Below are 17143 nucleotides of genomic sequence, written 5' to 3' on the forward strand. Positions count from 1 at the left end.
CTACTTAAAAACAGCAGGGAAATGAGGCCCCAAAAGGGTGTGAAAGTGGGGGTGAATGAGTCTGATGCCCAGACAGGCTCCTAGTGACAGCAAGAGGTCTTCCGGGGGAGGGGACAGTGACTGCTCCTGCTCCTGAAGGCTGATGATGGGGTGCTCCTGTCTATCACCAGGATATTGGGATCTGCAGTTTTTAGGCCATTCACCTCTGATAAAGGTTCCCTCCATACATCGAGCCCCTGTGGGTGGGGGCATTAAATGGGTCAATGCAAAACGTGTGCAGAAGGTGCTCAATAGTTGTTGCTACTGGTGTTAGGGTATTATACCCCAGAGCAGAAGAGGCAAGGAACACTCCTGAGATCAGATCAGATGGCTGAAGCCTCTGGGCTGGTTCTCCCCGGGCCCAACAACTTCCTGGCCCACCTGTCTCTGGGGCGGGGGCGGGGGCGGGGGTGGGAGTGGGTGAGATACCAGTGTTCGAAGGGGCCAGCCTGGGGCTGGGGAGGCAGCTCTTTCTGGAATTACACATAGGGCATAGGTGTCCTTTCACCCTGGGAGGGTGGGGGACCTTAAAAGCCTGGGTCCCTCAGATGAGGAAACCCGCGGAGGTTCAGCAACTGTGGGAAGGTGGAGGAATTGGAAGGCAGGGGTGTTGGGGATGCTGCAGATGGATTGGAGGGGGCACAAGGACGCTGAGGTGGGGTGGCACAAGGATGCTGCAGGGAAGGACAAGGACGCTGCGGGGTGGGGAACAAGGAGGCTGTGGGGGAACAAGGAAACTATGCGCGCCTGCCCCGGTCTCCAGGGACAGGAACGTTGCATCCGCGGAACGCTCGGGCAAGGCCGGCGGGCAGCCCGAGCGCCTTTGGGGGCCGGACCGTTGCGCGGCAACGTTGGGAGCCGGCGGAAATGTGGCTCGGGTCCCGAGGCACCGCCACAGCGGGACTGGGGACTGCGACTGCTTGTCGTCCGTTCTGGCCCGCCCAACGCAATCCCCAACCTCATCCCGAACCCACCGCCCGAGGGCACGGCTCTCGGGAACAGCCGGTGAGCATCTCCGGGGAGGGCTGACGTCCGTGCAGTGTGACCTTGGGGAGCCCCCCTCCCGGCCCCAGGCCCGGGGCTGTGGGCCCGGCAGAACCAGGCGCAGGCGAAGGAGCTAAAGGCTCTCCCGAAGACTTCTCCGGGCCGGCGCAGTTCTCTTGCCACTCGGAGCCTCTGTTTCATCATCCGTAAAATGGGGACGCCACCGGCTAGGGCCGGCCTGCGACTTAGGAGGGCAGTGAGCGGCCCCCGCGAGCTCCCCCCTCCCAGTCCCCCTCCAGGAGGCCGTTTCCCCTGACCGGGTGGATTTGTGACCGGGCCATGTGGGTGCTTTTGGTGGGGAGTCTGGTCCCAACACCCGGTGGGGTGAAGGGCGCCTGGCCAGTCGTTCCCGCTTCTGACCCACCCAACTTGGGTCTTGCTGTGGACTCTTCGGAAGGGCACTCAGGGTCAGAGAAACTGGCTGTCAGCACTTTATATTTGTCCCTGACTGCAGTTAAGGGCAAACAACAGAATCCTAGATTCGTGGGCCATTCTTCTGAAACGAGAGGGGAAAAGGCACTGTTCACAAAACATGGGGAAAACATTTTTTAAAACACAAACAACATGGGGTAAAAACTAATTCTTGTGAGCTATTGAGGAGCAGTGCCTGGGAGGCCTCACAGATGAGGATTGCAGCCAGTGAGATGCCCTTGACCAGCCATATCTGGGCTTTTTCCTGGAGTCAGTTTGTGCTAAGGATGATGGAGGGGGAAGTGCAGCTCTACTTCATCAGGTCGACTGGCCTCTGCTTCTGTGGGGCGCGAGCCCAGAGATCCCGACTGATCTGGGAATGGACTGTTTCATAAGGGAACTTGGTGCCATTTCTAACAGGGGAGGCTTTTCTAGGTATGGGCCCTTGTTTTTGTTGTCTGTGGGTTTTTTGTGTTTTTTTTGTTTGTTTTTTGGTGTTTTTGTTTTGTTTTGTTTTGTTTTTAGTCTTTAAAGGTGTGCATGTTGCCCAAGTTACTGCCCTTCTTTCTCCGAATCTGCACCTCTGCTATCGATCGCCTGCTCTTTCATCTCTTTCTGGCTGTCTGATCTGAGCAGACTTCTTTGTGCTCATCACTCCCAGAGGCTGCGGTGGGAGCAGGGATGGGAATTTGCTCCGTAATCTGTTAAGAGTTCTTTCTCACTGCCCCGCGGGTAAGAACATCAACTTCTGCTCTCTGCTCTTCCTTAGACATGAGGAACTGCTTCTTTTTTCTTTGTTTCTTTTTTTTTTTTTTTTTTGTAAACTTTGTAGATGAAGCATAATGTGTACAAGGCGACAGATTTTCCCAAAGTGAGCATACCCTGTAGTCAGTTTCCCTCAGAGCACCTGTTCGCGGTCGGTCCAGTGTGCTTCTTCCTCTACAGTGAACTCCCCCCACCCCCACTTGTAAATAGCTGCCTGGTTGGAAGAATACTTCCCAAATGAGCAGTTTCCTTAGCTCTTGGGAGAGTTGTCCCCACGAAGGCTGTGATGGTGTCATCTGGCTGAGCTGGTATGCCCTGAACGGCTGGCACTGAGAGGTTTGGACTGTGCTGGCTGGTCCCCATGGTGGTTGTGAAGCCAGACACACCGGGTCCCTCACAGGCAGAATCGCTCTGTCCCTCTCAGGAAGGCAGTCCCTGCAGAAGGCTCTGGAAGACAAGTTGGCTCTGGAAGACAAGTTGGCTCTGGATGCCCTTGATGATGGCCACAGGGATCTGGCTCCAGGCGGCTACACTGTTGCATGCCCTCTCTGGTCACTGGGGGAGGGGCCTTTGGACTCAAAGGGGCCCTTTCAGTTGGAACCCATAGCTGTGAGAGGCCCTTTTCACAATCTGGCTGGGAGAGGCCTCGACCCTCCAGTCCTAAGCTGGGCTACCTGCAGGGGAGAAGAGCAGCTGCATCAGTAGCCTCTTAAATCCTGGGCATTTGTGTGTGTGTGAGGCCTCCCAGTGCCCCCTGGTCCTCAGGAAAAGGCTCCCTGTGGCTCCCACAGTGTCACACTGCCCCAACATGTGTGCGTCTCTTTTCCCTTATCCCCAAGGGCCTGGTGAGCCTGGAGGCCCAGGCTCAGTCCAAGGCCTATGTTTTCTCCTTCCAGTATGGGCTCCAACTTGGGGGTCTTAGCTCAGGGTGGCTGCTCTGCCCTTTATGCCGATGAGGTGGGGGCCACCAGTGTCTGAGAAAGGGCACACCTCAATATGAATGCCCTCCGTCCATACTTGGTGAGGTCCTGCTTGGTCAGGCCCCATCTGGGAGGGGCTCAGGTGGAAGAATGAGGTGATTGCTGAGAAACCCTCATCCCCAGTGAGCTTACTTCTGGGCAAGTTAAGGCTCGGTCCCACAAAATTCAGGAATTTCTGCCACTTGGAGCTGTTCTTGTTGCTCAGAGGCCTTGTGAGGGTACTGAGAGGCCAGGAAGGCTGGTGTCCCTCCTGAGAGAAGATGATGATGTCTTTCCATTCCCCAGGGCTAGTGAACTTCTCCCACTCCCACTTGTGATAGCTACATGGTTGGAAGAATACTTCCCAAAGAAGGTGCTCAGCTGTGACAAGAGGAAACACTCCCCTGTTGGAAGCCCTTCCCTGAAGTGGCGGGTGGATGGGGCTCCCAGGGCAGGATGGGCATGGCTATAGGCTTGAGGTCAGGGTACAGGCAGAAGCCCTGTGGGAGCTGAGCCTGTTCTCTGAGCACTGAGGCTTCTCTAGGAGACTCACTGGGCAGGAGGTTGGGCTCAGGTGACCAGGCGCATTTCTAGGCATCTTCTGGGGTGTCTGCACCAGTGCCCACAGCCACCAGCAGTGTGCACATGTCTGGTTTCCCTCAGCCCAGCAGCAATTTGTTTAAATTTTCAACTTTATTCTTGTTAGCTTAGTAAATCAAGCTTGTTTAGAGTTTTAATTTACATTACTTTAATTGTTAATGAGACTACATTTTTCCCGCGTGCTACACATAAAAAACTAATCAGTGTCTTTAAAAGCAAAAGTTAAAACCTTTTGTTTATCTTCGAAACCCCTGTGAGTGGTACTGAGCAGGTCATGTAATAGCTTGCTTGTCTCTGAAATGGGGGAAAGCATTGACCTGCCTTGGGATGGGGATGAGGGGTGATTTGGGGCCTGTCTCACAACAGCCCAGGGTAAAGTGAGGGCAGCGCCCATGGGAGATGGACATCCGGGGACCCCACACCAGCCTCCATGGCCAAACCCAAAACTGGGTTACTCCAACCAGTGAGGTTTGTGCCACACATTGGCCATGGCCTATAGCCACAGGGATACCAGCCACCCTGGGGCCATGGAGGCATAGTGTTGGTGGCAGCAGCAGCTCTGAGCTAAGCCTCTCCCCTCTCTTCCAGTGTCCCCAGCATGGTGCTGAAGGCTTTCTTCCCCACATGCTGTGCCTCAGCAGACAGCGGCCTACTGGTTGGACGGTGGGTCCCTGAGCAGAACAGTGCTGTGGTCCTGGCCGTGGTGCACTTTCCCTTCATCCCCATCCAGGTCAAGGAGCTCTTGGCCCAGGTGCAACAGGCCAGCCAAGTAGGCGTGGCTGTGCTGGGCACCTGGTGCCACCGTCGGCAGGAGCCTGAGGAGAGCCTGGGCCGTTTCTTGGAGGGCCTGGGCGCCATCTTCTCCCACGAGCCCTGGCTCCAGCTGTGCCGGGAGAGGGGCAGCAAGTTCTGGAGCTGCAAGGCCACCCACCAGCAGGTGCCTACCTCCCCTAGTGCCCCCAGCGAAGACCAAGTCATGCTCATCTTCTATGATCAGCGCAAGGTGCTACTGTCCCAGCTGCACCCGCCCACAGCCCTGCCTGACCACCAGGCTGGGGATGCCACGGCCAGCACTAGGGGCCTGGCTGCTGTCTTCGACACAGTGGCACGAAGCAAGGCACTCTTCCAAAGTGACCGGTTTGATGAGGGCCTCGTGCGGCTGAGCCACTGGCAGTCAGAGGGTGTGGAGGCCAGCATTCTTGTGGAGCTGGCCAAGCAGGCCTCGGGGCCCATCTGCCTGCTGCTGGCCTACCTGCTGTCACTCATCTCAGCTGCCAGCACTTGCCGGTAGGTACCCCTGGGGCCAGGGTAGGAAGGAGTCAGACTCCTAAGTCCTAGGCCCACCCCCTCAGTGTGAAGGTCCAGACAGGGCTGTTCGGAGGCTCATAACTGTCCTCCACACTTCAGCCTTCCCCTATTTCCTCTCCTGGTATCTCAGAGGGTGTCCTGGTAGTGGCTGCTGTTCTGGTGACCTGCACTCCTGAGGAAGAGCCAGGCTTCCTGGCAACCTTGGCGATTGCGTATGACTCACAGGGCAGGGGTACTGGGTGAACCTCAGCTCCAGCCCTTGAGAGGGAGGTGAGACAATGGACAGACTGAGTTGTTGCTGGCTGAGGGCTGGTGTTTGCCCTGCCTGGGAGTTGTTCATCCTCCTAAACACATATAGGCCCGCCCACTTCCCTGTCCCCAGCACCAGCAGGGCAAACACCAGCTGTGGGGGGTGTATCCACTCACTGACAGTCATGGGTGTGGTGTGGTGGTCTCCAGCCTTAGCCACTCTGGAATCACCTGGAACACTCCTGGCTGCAGGCCTGGTCAAGGGATTTATAAAAGCCCCAAGGGCCCTGGGGAATGCTGGGGCAGCACCAGGGTGTTCTGGCTGGGCTGTAGGGGCCCCTTTCTCTGTGATAAGCCATCTCTCTGGTGGGGAGCACCCTCTCCCCTTAGGTCTAGGGGTTTAAGTTGCCTGGTTTGGGGACTGACCTTGCCTGCTCATCAGGACAAGGGCCTGTTCTGGCAGAGAGACCTTGGCAGCTGTGTGTGGACATGCCTTAGATTGTGGAGGCTGCAGGGAATGGGTGGGTTTCAGAGCTTCATGATTCCCTTGGAATGAACTATGTGAAAGTATGTCTGGCCTAGCTACAATTTTGGGGAGAGAAGGTTCTTAGCTTTTAACAGTTTTCAAAGGACCCAGGAAAGGTTAATAACTACTCATGTGCCCCAAATGTGGATTAACCCATCAGTCAGATGTTGGTCAAGGACTGGTGGTGGTTATGAATGAGTCATGGCCATCACAATGCAGCAGTGAGCCCCGTGTTTCCCCCAGGGCAAGCCCAGGGATGCTGTTGGGGCCTAGGCTGCCCAGGGCTGGTATGAACTTTGGGGAGACTGCTGTGCAGACAGGAGTCTGTGCAGACAGTGCGAGGCCACCTCCCATTTCATTGGAGTTGGTGGGGAGGGGGCAGGAAGTATGCTGAACGCATTTCATTTCTTTTTTTTAAAATCTCTATTTCAGAGAGTAAGAGAGAGAGAGATAGAAATATCAGTGATGAGAGAGAATCATTGATCGGCTGCCTCCTGTACGCCCCCTACTGGGGATCGAGCCCCCAACCCGAGCATGTGCACTTGACTGGAATCGAACCCAGGACCCTCCAGTCTGCAGGCCAACGCTCTATCCCACTGAGCCAAACCAGCTAGGGCCATTTATTTCTTAATTTATTATTTTTCTTCATTTCTTGGATTTGGTTCATAGCTCATAGGTTGGAGATAAAGCTTTTAAACTTTTCAAGGTTTGACCTCTTCCTTTTGAAAAGTCCCAAGTGTGGCTGGTTGGTGGCTCTATATTTTGCAATAGCCCTTTCTCTTTTCCTGCTGGCAGCAAGGTTGTAAGTGGAAAGGAGCTCTGGGCATGGCTGAGTTGCAACCCAGCACTTTCTTCATCTTTGCTTGCAAGCGTGTCCCCTCAACGTTTGAATGTCTGTGGAAGCGTCTCAGTGCTTCCTTTGCCTGGTGAGAAATCAGTCTCATTGGGAGTCCAGGTCAGCCCAGAGACCCTTGACGAGGATCACTCATCCAGCACAGCAAAGCACTAGGTGACAATACAGTGCTTTCTCTCCACTACCGGGGTGCATTTGGCCTGGAATCAGCTCTTTGTGAGGGGCTCGGGCACCTAGTTAATGGTTGTGAATGTACCATGAGCCCCACTGGGCTGCTTATCTGGGCCCTCCCACCTGTGTTCCTGCCCTGCTGAGTTCACAAGTGTGGCCATCAATGTTTGTGCCACCAGGGACTCTGGCTGAGCCTGGCTTCCTGTCTGCACAGTGAGGGGTGTTGGTAACACTGAGGCAGCCCTTGCTCCCTGGCAGGCAGGAGAGCCCCAGGAGGAGCTGAAGGCTCATCCATCTCTGCTCCTTCACAGGGTATTCAAGCTGTGGCCACTGTCCTTCATCTGGAGCAAGCTCTCCACGTGCGAGCAGCTCAGGTATCGGCTGGAGCAGCTCACATTCATCTTCAGCACCCAGAAGGCCGAGAATGCTTCGCAGCTGATGAGGTTCGGGGCCTTCCCTGGGTCTACTCGGCAGTGGCCAGATGTGCCATAGGCCAAGCCCCTGCCTCATCCCCTTCTCTGCACCAGACCCATCCTCGCTGACCCTTTCTGGCCAGGCCGCCCTCACCGTCCACTCCTGTTGGACCCCTCCTTCCAGGAAGGCCAACATGCTTGTCTCCGTGCTCCTTGACGTGGCCCTAGGCCTCACGCTGTTGTCCTGGCTCCATGGGAAAGACCGCATTGGGCAGCTGGCTGATGCCCTTGTTCCCGTGGCTGATGTGAGTTGGATAGGGTGGAGCCAGGTCTGGACTCCAATCCCTGTTTCCTGGGGTGGGGGTGGGGCCCTTCCTGGGGGCAGCAGAGGCCCCTCAACCACTAGAGCACCTCTTCCCCTCCACGTTTTGTGGCCACAAGAGCAATCCTTCTCACTGACCCCAGACCAGTTCCCTAGGAGCCATGGAGACTTGGATCTGCCAGGTGCCCACCTTCCCAAGCAGGGTCAAATTGTAGCTCCTGGCTTCTAGCTTCTCTTCCTGAAGGTGGCCGTGTCTGGGGGCCACCTTGTGGTCAAGGCTTTTAGGGGGAACCCACCTCCCTGGGCCTGGCCCAGTGTCATAGTGTTCCTGTTGCCGCCCCCAGTGCATGACTTTCTGCTCTCCTGGCTGCCTTTTGGGTTGGGACCTCTGCATGGTCAGCATCATGAAAACCTGTGTGTTCAGGGCTGATCTCTGGCCTCCCATCTGTCAGTGGTCACCTCGCTCCCAGCATTGGTTCTGTAGTTCCCATGCTGAAAGCCAGAGGTACTAGCTCATCTGCTATGCTCCTGGACTTGCCCTGCACATCTGGGCAATGTTTCCAGGGCCTGGGTGCTACTTCCCTCCTTCCTGCCACGTCATCCTTCTAGGGTCCCCCTGCTGCATTCACCTTCTCTGCCTGCCTTCCTCAGAGTCAAAGACCCTGTCACTTCTGTTGGGAGCTTGTCTTCCTGGTTAGGGCAATCCCTCTGGCCTCTTAAGCTATCTACCAGCCTCTTCAGGGGCCTTCTGTGACTGAGGCCTGACTGGGTGGCCCTTGTGGACTCAGCCTCCTCTGGCCATTATCAGCATCCAGCTATAGTTGCTTACTGGGCCTACATGTGGCCGGACCGGACTCTGTGGGCAGGAGCCCTCACAGGCTAAGAGTGTCCGTGGCTTCTCAGAGTACTCCAGCTTAGAGGAAGGAGGGGCTGGGGGCTGGGAAAGAGGCTTGGCTACTTTGCCTGCTCCTCTGTGCTCTGCCTGTGGCCAACTTCACCCTAGACCTCCTTTCTGTGAAACTGCTCAGAAATATAAATATTTAATTAAAAAATGAAAGCCTCTTCCTGCTGCCAAGCTCTTATCCTTTAAATATTAAATAAGCTCTATTTATAAAGAATGTTCTGTTCCCCTTCTCACTGCTCCTAATACAGCTGAGGCCTTCACATGGGGTTGGGAGAGGCCTGCAAGGCAGGTGGAGTTGAGGGTAGGGATGGTGGTAGTGGCATACCTCTGACTGTGAGGCAGGGATGTCACTACTGTGGCCACAGCATTGGCTGAGAGTCCTCAGGGCCTGCCCACTGGGGCTGGCATGGCACACGAACATTGGCTTTCCTCCTAAGGCAGCCAGGACACTCACTGGTCAGCTTGCTGGTGAGGGTCCCTGTGTTGTCTCTGGCCCTCACTCGGCATTGATCTTGACTCTGAGTCCCCATCTATCCTTCCCTTTAGGGGACCCTCCCATCCTCCTACCTGCTACCTGAGCCCTTGACAGGCTGGACACCTTCTCCCTCACCTGAGGTCATCCACCCAGGGCAGGCCCAGGCCTCTGCTGTGGCTGGTAGTGGGTGGGTCCTTGGTGGAAGAAGACTGGGTGGGCCCACAGGCTATCCCTAAAAGGTTCACAGTGAGCCTGGGTCTGTCCCATATCCTGGAGCCTGGGGCTAAGGGCTTCTGTGGGTACAGTGGCCAGAGTGGTGAGATGGGGCAAGGATGCTTTATTCTGAGGTTGATTCCCATCAGGGGCTACCTGTCCAGAAGGCCAGGAACAGACTATTGGCATCATAAGTTGTGCCTCTCAGCCCCGAATCCCTGAATATCTGTGAAGAGGGGTTCCATGGCCAGGCAAGTGTGGGAAATCCCATGTACCCATCATGATAGAAGATGGCTGTCCAAACGCCTAAAGAAGGGAGCCCGGGCTACCTCTGCCCTGCACAGACGGGCTGGCCCAGTTTGTGGACAGCATGCCCCTGTGTCCTCACAGTGGGTGGCTGAGGAGCTACAGCACCTGCTGCAGTGGCTGATGGGCGCACCCGCCGGGCTCAAGATGAACCGGGCACTGGACCAGGTGCTGGGCCGCTTCTTCCTGTACCATATCCACCTGTGGATCAGTGAGTGCTGGGGCGGGGGGGTGGGCCATGGGATTTCCCAGGGATCCCTGACTTGGCTCCTAAAGCCTGTGCCCTCAGGGACACAGGCCCTGGTTGAGCGGGGCAGTGGGGCCCAGGCCTGGCACCATCCCCTTGGTCCCTGCTTCCTGCCCTCTTGGTGTCCAGTGTGTGTGGAGCCCTGCTGTTCTAGGCTGGCTACTCTACTGAGGGATGGCCAGTGGCATAGTCTGTCACTCACAGTTTCCAGAAGACTCAGGCACCATCCTCAATGAGGACTTGTGGGGGGACCAGGACCTTCTTGAGCACCCTCTCAGGGCTGACCCCCCTCCTGCCAGGCTACATCCACCTCATGTCCCCATTCATCGAGCGAATCCTGTGGCACATGGGCCTCTCAGCCTGCCTGGGCCTGACAGTTGCCCTGTCCATCCTGTCGGACATCATCGCCCTCCTCACCTTCCACATCTACTGCTTCTATGTCTATGGTGCCAGGTGGGTGTGTGTTCCCCACCCCTGTAGGCTGGCCCAGTGCAGCCCTCCATACCCTGGGCACCAGAGACAGGCTTGGGGCTGGGTGGCTACAGGGGTGGTGCAGTTCCCAGGCCCAGTCCTGATGGCACCCATGTCATGCAGGCTGTACTGCCTGAAGATCTGTGGCCTTTCCTCACTCTGGCGCCTGTTCCGAGGGAAGAAGTGGAATGTTCTGCGCCAGCGGGTGGACTCCTGCTCCTATGACCTGGACCAGGTATTGGGCAGGATGCAGGGGAGGGTGCACCCTGGCCTCAGTTGGCCAGTGTGACCTCCCAGCTCCAGTCCAGCCAACCCCTGTAAATGAGCCTGGCCAGTGCAGCTGCTTGGGCACCATGAGGAGGCAGCCTGCTCCTGTCCTGCAGCTCACTTGCCACAGGGTTGGCATCAACCCCGGAGACCTGGGGAGTCTGCAAGATGCATGGTCATGTGGGGCCCTCAGTGCAGAACCTTATCCCACATGGGAGGTGGACCCTGCTCTCAAGAGGCTGCTGGGCCCTAGGGAATCAGTGGTCAGCAGGCTCTAGAAGTGACTTGGCAGTGGGCCCTGGACATGACCCTAGGCATGGGACCCTGGAGGTGACCCAGGCAGTAGGTTCCTGATTCTGGCTTATCCCATTAGCTTGCTCAGACCTAACACATGGAACCTGAGTGCTGACCTCCAGGGCATGTCTTTTTCTGCATGATTTTCACAACCCTTTGTCTTTGGTGTATGTGGCTGTACACCTTACTGGCTGGTCCTCTCTCTATCCCCATCTCCCATGCGCCACTGAGTCTGGAGGGCACGCATTCATTCACCCCCAGTACTGGAGAGAGCTGTCATCAGCAGGCTTTCATGAGTTATCTCAGGAAGCCAGTGTCCTACCAGCAGGCATCCCCTTTCTGCTCAATTATAGGGTGGGCTTGGTGGGGAGGGAAGCAGGGGTATGGCAGTGCTGTGGGGGCTGTCCCCAGTGTGAGCTCCAGCTGATGCCCTTCTCTTGGCAGCTGTTTATTGGGACTTTGCTCTTCACCGTCCTGGTCTTCCTGCTGCCCACCACGGCCCTGTACTACCTGGTGTTCACCCTGGTGAGCTATGGGGGACTCTGGGCATGACACCTGGCCGAGGGGCCTTGCCCGCAGTGCTTAGAGTGGTTGCTGCCAGATGTGCCTGCCAGCTTGGCATTTATGGGCAGGCTGTAGGCCATATGGGGTATGGCTATTCTAAACTCTCAGGGCAGTGTGTGCTGGGCCCTGGAGTGCATAGGGGTTCTACCCTGGGGGCCATCACCCACCGCTCTGGGACACTTAACTAGGTACAAGGAGGACAGGACCCATGGTGGGCGGGTCATGGTGGTAGTCTCCCCGTGTCTGGCATGGGGGTGGGGACTCAGATAAAGGAGGGAGCAGCACCTAGGTGACCTGGGCCAAGGGACCAGTGATTTATTTCCCTGGATCAGAGCACCGTCTCTTCTGACCTTGTGGGAGGGCCAACCTCTCCTGCCTTCTGCTTCCCTGCCTCCTGAGCTTGTGTATCGGGTTTGGAACAGGATTAGTGCCCTCCTCAGAGTGGGATACATGCTCTCCCAAGGCTCTTGAGTCCCTGGTCACCCTTCTCTGGCCATCGTCCTGACTCAGAGGCCCTGAGCACTGTCTATGCTGCAGCTCCGGCTCCTGGTGGTCACTGTGCAGGGTCTGATTCATCTGCTCGTGGACCTTATCAACTCCCTGCCGCTGTATGCACTCGGCCTGCGGCTCTGCCGGCCCTACAGACTCTCAGGTAGGTCTGTGCTGGGTGGGCAGGCACACACCTGTAGGCCCTGCAGAAACACAAACTGCACCATGTGTGCCTCCTGCCTGGAAGCGGTGGTGTGCATGGGGAGGGTGGGAAGGGTGGACAGAGACCCCTGGTCCCAGGCCGTCTGCTGTACCAGTTGCCTGCACTGAGCTGGAGGTAGAGGACCCAGCTGGTGCTCAGGTTTCAGAGGCCACAGGGATGATACTTCCTTTTTTTACCCTTTTCTGTGACAAGTGTGAATATCTGCCCTGAGGTCTGTCCCCAGTGGTGTAAGTACTACCTGCATGTGGCTCAGAGAAGATGTATACTCATGTGGTTGTGTGGGGCTGTGTGTGCCTGCTGGTAACTCTCAGTTTTGGAGGCACCATGCCAAGATGGAAGATGCTGGGCCTGGCCAGATCTGTGTGACAAGATGCACTCCTACCTGGTACCCAGCAGACCACTATCTGCTGGGACACTGCCTCTCATCCCAGCTGCCCCCAGCCATCCCTTGTGCAAGTGGCTGCCCATTTTTATGCTGATACTAACCACTGGGTTGGCCACATGCCCCTAAGGGGAGGCTGTCCCCCCGAGTTGGTCACAGGGTTATGGGTTGGTGTAGGGGCTTTGAATACAGGGCACTTGGAGAGTTCTAGCACAGCCCCTGTCCAGCAGTTGTTCAGGTGGCCCCCGAGTTGACCACAATGCCCAGGAGGCCCTGACCCCAGTTTGCAGCTTGGGACACCCAAGAGCTCATTGTGGCTGCTCCCAGCCAGCTCAGACCCAGAGGATGTAAATATGAGTGTTCCATGGGTTTTGGACCTAAAGTCTGTCTGCTGGGTGCCCTTAAACCCTCTTTACAAGGCTCTTTCCCTACAGATGGCCAGGCCAGGGACCCATCTACTGTGCTGCCCAGGTTCACTCAGCCCCCAGCCTACACCTCAGAATGCCAGTGCAACACAAGTGGAGAGACCAAGACTTGGTACCCTCCTCCCCCATACCCTGGCTCACTGCCAGAGTAGAGTTGTTTTAACTTCACATTAAAGGCCCCAGATGCTGCTGTCTCCTCTCTTCTTCCCTGAATTTGCCTTGGGCCTCTTCATCAAATAATAATTAGCTCCTATTTCTCTTTTCAAAAAACCTTCAGCCTGGGAATCCCCAGGCTTGGGTGTCCAAACTGCAGGCCAGGGGCGTGGTAGGTCCTAGTTGGCCACACACATAGAATTTGGAAGACATTTAGATGCCAGTAGGACAGCAGCCACCCAGCAAGTGCCTGTTGGCTCTGTGGGAAAACCCACATCTCATTTGGAAAACAGCACAGGCTGTGCTCCACTGCTAGCCAGACCTCCCATTTTTCCTCTCAGTGGATTTGTGTAGGAAGCTTTGATATTGGCCCAGCAACCCATTCAAAGAGGCATATGGGAAGGACAGGCAGGGCAGAAGAGCTCAGGCAGCCCTCTTGAGTGCTGCCCAGAGGTTAAGGGGCCTTCACCGCCAGAGCTCCTCTGTCCACGCCTTCCTCTGCTGACAGAGGAGGAAGACTGATGGGGGTTGTCTTCTGGGCCCTGGGAGCCCTGGAAGTTCACTCCCCTCCTCAGGAACACCTTGCTCTCCTTCTAGCTGGCGTGAAGTTTCAAGTCCTGGAGCGTGAGGCTGGCAGGCCCCTCCGCCTCCTGATGCAGGTAAGGCCTCTGCGTACCCTTAACACTACTGTCTGTGGACAGATCCCTCTCCTTACCCCATGATGCTGCCCATGTTCCTGGGCAGCTGGGATGAGGCCCCTCTTTGCTGCCCTGGGTTTAGAGCATCATGGGCCCAGGGCAAGGTACAGGCAGGAGGGCCCAGCAGAGCTAAGGGGTACAGCCCAAAGGGAGACTTTCCCATTCCCAAGGCCTCTCTGCACCGTGACCAGCTCTGCCTGGAACCTTCCGCAGTAGGGCCCATGGACAAGATCCCCTGCATTGTCAGATGCATTTGGCTGTCTAGGGCTCCTGCCTACTTGGCTATGGGTCCCTGAATCCTGCCCTGGGCTCCAAGAGCTCTTGTTCCAGGCAGAACAGCACAAATTTGGTGAAGGCATTGGGACACACATCTGTTCTCTGTTGGGCTCTTTTATCTGAATCAGTCTTGGGGCCCTGGGCTTTCAGGAGGGAGCAGGCTACTTGCCAGGTGACCCCCCGGATGATTCACTGGGTACCAGTGTTGGGTCCAGGCAGGTGGGGTTGGCCTGAGGGTTACTGGGAGAGGTCAGATGTGGAGGCAACCGGTGCCCTGTGTGGTTTTCTCCTGTGAGGTGTGTCCCTGAGAAGGCTCCTGGGAGTTCCATGGGTCCTGGAGTGGAGGGGTCTGCACTCTGCCAGCCCAGCCCACTCTCCTCCCTGTGGCCTGCTCAGAACAGGTCATTCCCTCCCGAGCTGCTCATCCTACCCCATGGACCACAGGCAGGAGCACAACTGGCACAGAGCTGGCCCCAGGGATACCCCTCACCCCCCTGTGAGGGCTTTTGAGACCTAGAGAGCTCAAGCCCCAGGGAGGTGGGGGCTGACTGCTACCCTTATGCTTCCAGATCAACCCCCTGCCCTACAATCGTGTGGTACACACCTACCGACTCCCCAGCTGTGGCTGCCACCCCAAACACTCGTGGGGTTCCTTGTGTCGCAAGCTGTTCTTTGGGGAGCTCATCTACCCCTGGAGGCAGAGAGGGGACAAGCAGGACTGAGGTACCCCGGCCACCAGCTTGCCCAGCACCATTGCACGACATGGTCAAACCTCAACCCTGCCAGGGTGGTGTTGACTGTCAGGTAGCATGTGGCCCTGCACTCTACCTTCCCTGCCCTTGTTCATCTGGGACCTCTGCAGGCCCTACTGGGCCTTGCCTGTCACATATCCTCCCAACTATGAGGTTGAATTTGAGGTCATAGGGGTGGCCAGCCTGGTCAGCTGGCCTGTGCTCCATAATGAGCTCTGTTTGCCTCAGGACCCACTTCCAATCTGTTGCGATGGCACTGTTAGCCCAATGCCCCCCAGGTCTACCAAGGAGCCCCACCCCCCTGACTCTGCTCAGACCCAGACCCTGTCCAGGAGGGGTTTATAGAGCCCCACCTCTGCCCACCATATCCTTTCTCAGTGGGGTAAGCTGACAGGTCTGGCTGCTCCATGGTGGTCCAACTCTGGCGTGGGTGGAGGGACTCCTCCCAGGTTGCACTCAACAGTTCCTGAGACTTTGAACCCCAAAGCATCTCCTTCCTTGGGGGTTTTTCTGCAGATGCACTCCTGGGTCCCTGACACCTCTCAGCTGCCTCAGTGGAGCAGTGGCCAGTATGGGGGATCCAAGCAATCACTGACCCCTGGCCCAAACCAGCAGCCTCAATGAGGCAGGACCCTCCAGGAAGCTGGATGGCAGTACTCCTCATGCCTTAAATTGCACAGTGTTACTTGTGATGCTCCCTGGGGAGATTGCTTTGCAGGAAGAGCCAACCACATGCTGTTGAGAATCCCTGTGTGAAGCCAGGCCATGTGGGGTGCTCAAAGCTGCCTTGCTAGAAGCTGAGTGCCCACCTACCTAGCTGCCCAGTTCCGGCCACATACCTGCCCTGTGTCCCTGCAGGAACAGCCCCTTTGGCCAAATCTTCCATCTCCCCTCACTGGCTTCTTGCAGAAGCAGGCAGCTCCTGGGCAGATGCTTCTGTAGCCCCTGGGGAGGGGTCCTGGCACTCAGGCTGCATCTGCCTGCTGGCTGGCTGCAGAATCTGTGTGGGTGTGAGCCACAGAATCCCCAGGGTGAGGAAACCTGAAGATACGATGGCATCACACGCGTGCCATAGTCAGGAGGTAGGGGTGGGGGCAGTACTTCCCGTTCATTGTGGGCACTCAATGTGTCCACTTCTGCCACCCACACTCCTTGAGTGCAGATCACAGTAGGGGCCCCTATGGAAGTTCTCACCAGCCTAGCCTCTGCTGGGTTAGATCCTGGCTCAGTCTTTCTCTGATGTGACATTAAAGATTCTTGTGTTTGAGTGTGATGCTCTGCCTTCTCATGTCCTGTGTGCAATGGGTCTGGGGGGCTTTCTTCTCCTGGGGTGGTAGGACAGCTGGTTCCCATTATTTGTTCTGAGATGACTACCACACCTTTTCTGGTGATGCCAAGATGGGGGCACTGGGCACCCTGTCTCTTGGAGCAGGACTCTGCAGGTCTGGTGAGTGGGTGTATAGGCTTTGGCCCTTAAAGATGGCCTAGTGTGGGTGGGTGGACCCAGGACCACTTGCTTTCTGGTTTTAGCCTTGCCCTTGCATGGGGATCTCCCACAGTAGGGGTGCAGGCCTTCCTGCTGTTGAGGAGTGAGCTGCTCCTGGCTCTGATGAATATGTCATCACCTGAAACTTGAGGACTCTGCACAGGCACTCCCTGACTGTCCTACAGCCTCCAGGAATCCTCAAGTGGCCTCTTCTGCATCTGTTGTCTTGGCTGTATAGAGAAGGAACTGGCCCAGAAAAGTCACTCAGCAACTCCCAGTCCTGCACCTCCACCCCCAGAGGTCCCACATGGGTCCTGGTGGGCAGGGAGTGCACCCCCAGCGCCTGCTAAGAATGGCTCCACAACTGCATTTCTGGAAGTTGTTGAATTCTTTCCCACTCTCCCTGGCCAACCTGCTTATCCTTTTCCTACTTTTGTCCCTTTATTCCTCCTGTCGGGGCTCCCATCAGGTGTGGGTTCTGCCATGTGGCCCAGACTACTACAAGTTGGTAGCCACATCACAGGCCAGCCTGGCAGCTGTCACCCTCTGTGCCAGGTGCTAGGCTACCTGCCCATTTCCTGAGTGACAGCTCTGGTGTCAGGCCTGGTTCTTGCTAGATGTACACAGAGAGGTACATCTATGGGACTTTAGTCGGGCCTCTCCTTGGCATTAAACCTGGGCCAGGCAGGGTTTCTAGAGCAACCGAAAGCTTTGTGGGTGCTCCCAGAAAGCCTGGGTACAGAGCTTCAGGACCAAGGTCTATTTGCCCCATTGGTTAAACCCTAGATATTTCTCAGTGGGGAGGCCTTGGACTATAACATAGAGGAATGTGGGTCTCCTGGAGAGGAGGGGCAGAGG

General features: G+C 56.5%; 1 protein-coding gene across 2 annotated transcripts; it reads left to right on the plus strand.

The window, feature by feature from the left end:
- The first annotated feature begins 870 nt into the window (after window positions 1-870).
- On the plus strand, window positions 871-16073 carry PIGQ (phosphatidylinositol glycan anchor biosynthesis class Q). 2 transcript variants are annotated; one of them, XM_080680478.1, is made up of 12 exons: window positions 871-1044; window positions 4407-5105; window positions 7237-7368; window positions 7523-7643; window positions 9643-9769; window positions 10105-10258; window positions 10400-10511; window positions 11282-11362; window positions 11939-12053; window positions 13671-13732; window positions 14617-14770; window positions 15316-16073. In XM_080680478.1, exons 2-11 carry the CDS (start codon window positions 4417-4419, stop codon window positions 14767-14769), a joined length of 1746 nt encoding a protein of 581 aa, XP_080536604.1. In that variant the 5' UTR covers window positions 871-1044; window positions 4407-4416; the 3' UTR covers window position 14770; window positions 15316-16073. The 2 variants fall into 2 exon arrangements, with proteins under 2 accessions (XP_080536604.1, XP_080536603.1); XM_080680477.1 differs by having other exon boundaries at window positions 14617-16073.
- Window positions 16074-17143: the final 1070 nt, after the last annotated feature.

Source organism: Plecotus auritus (genome assembly GCF_963455305.1).
Source record: "Plecotus auritus genome assembly, chromosome: 7".
Classification (NCBI taxonomy): domain Eukaryota; kingdom Metazoa; phylum Chordata; class Mammalia; order Chiroptera; family Vespertilionidae; genus Plecotus; species Plecotus auritus.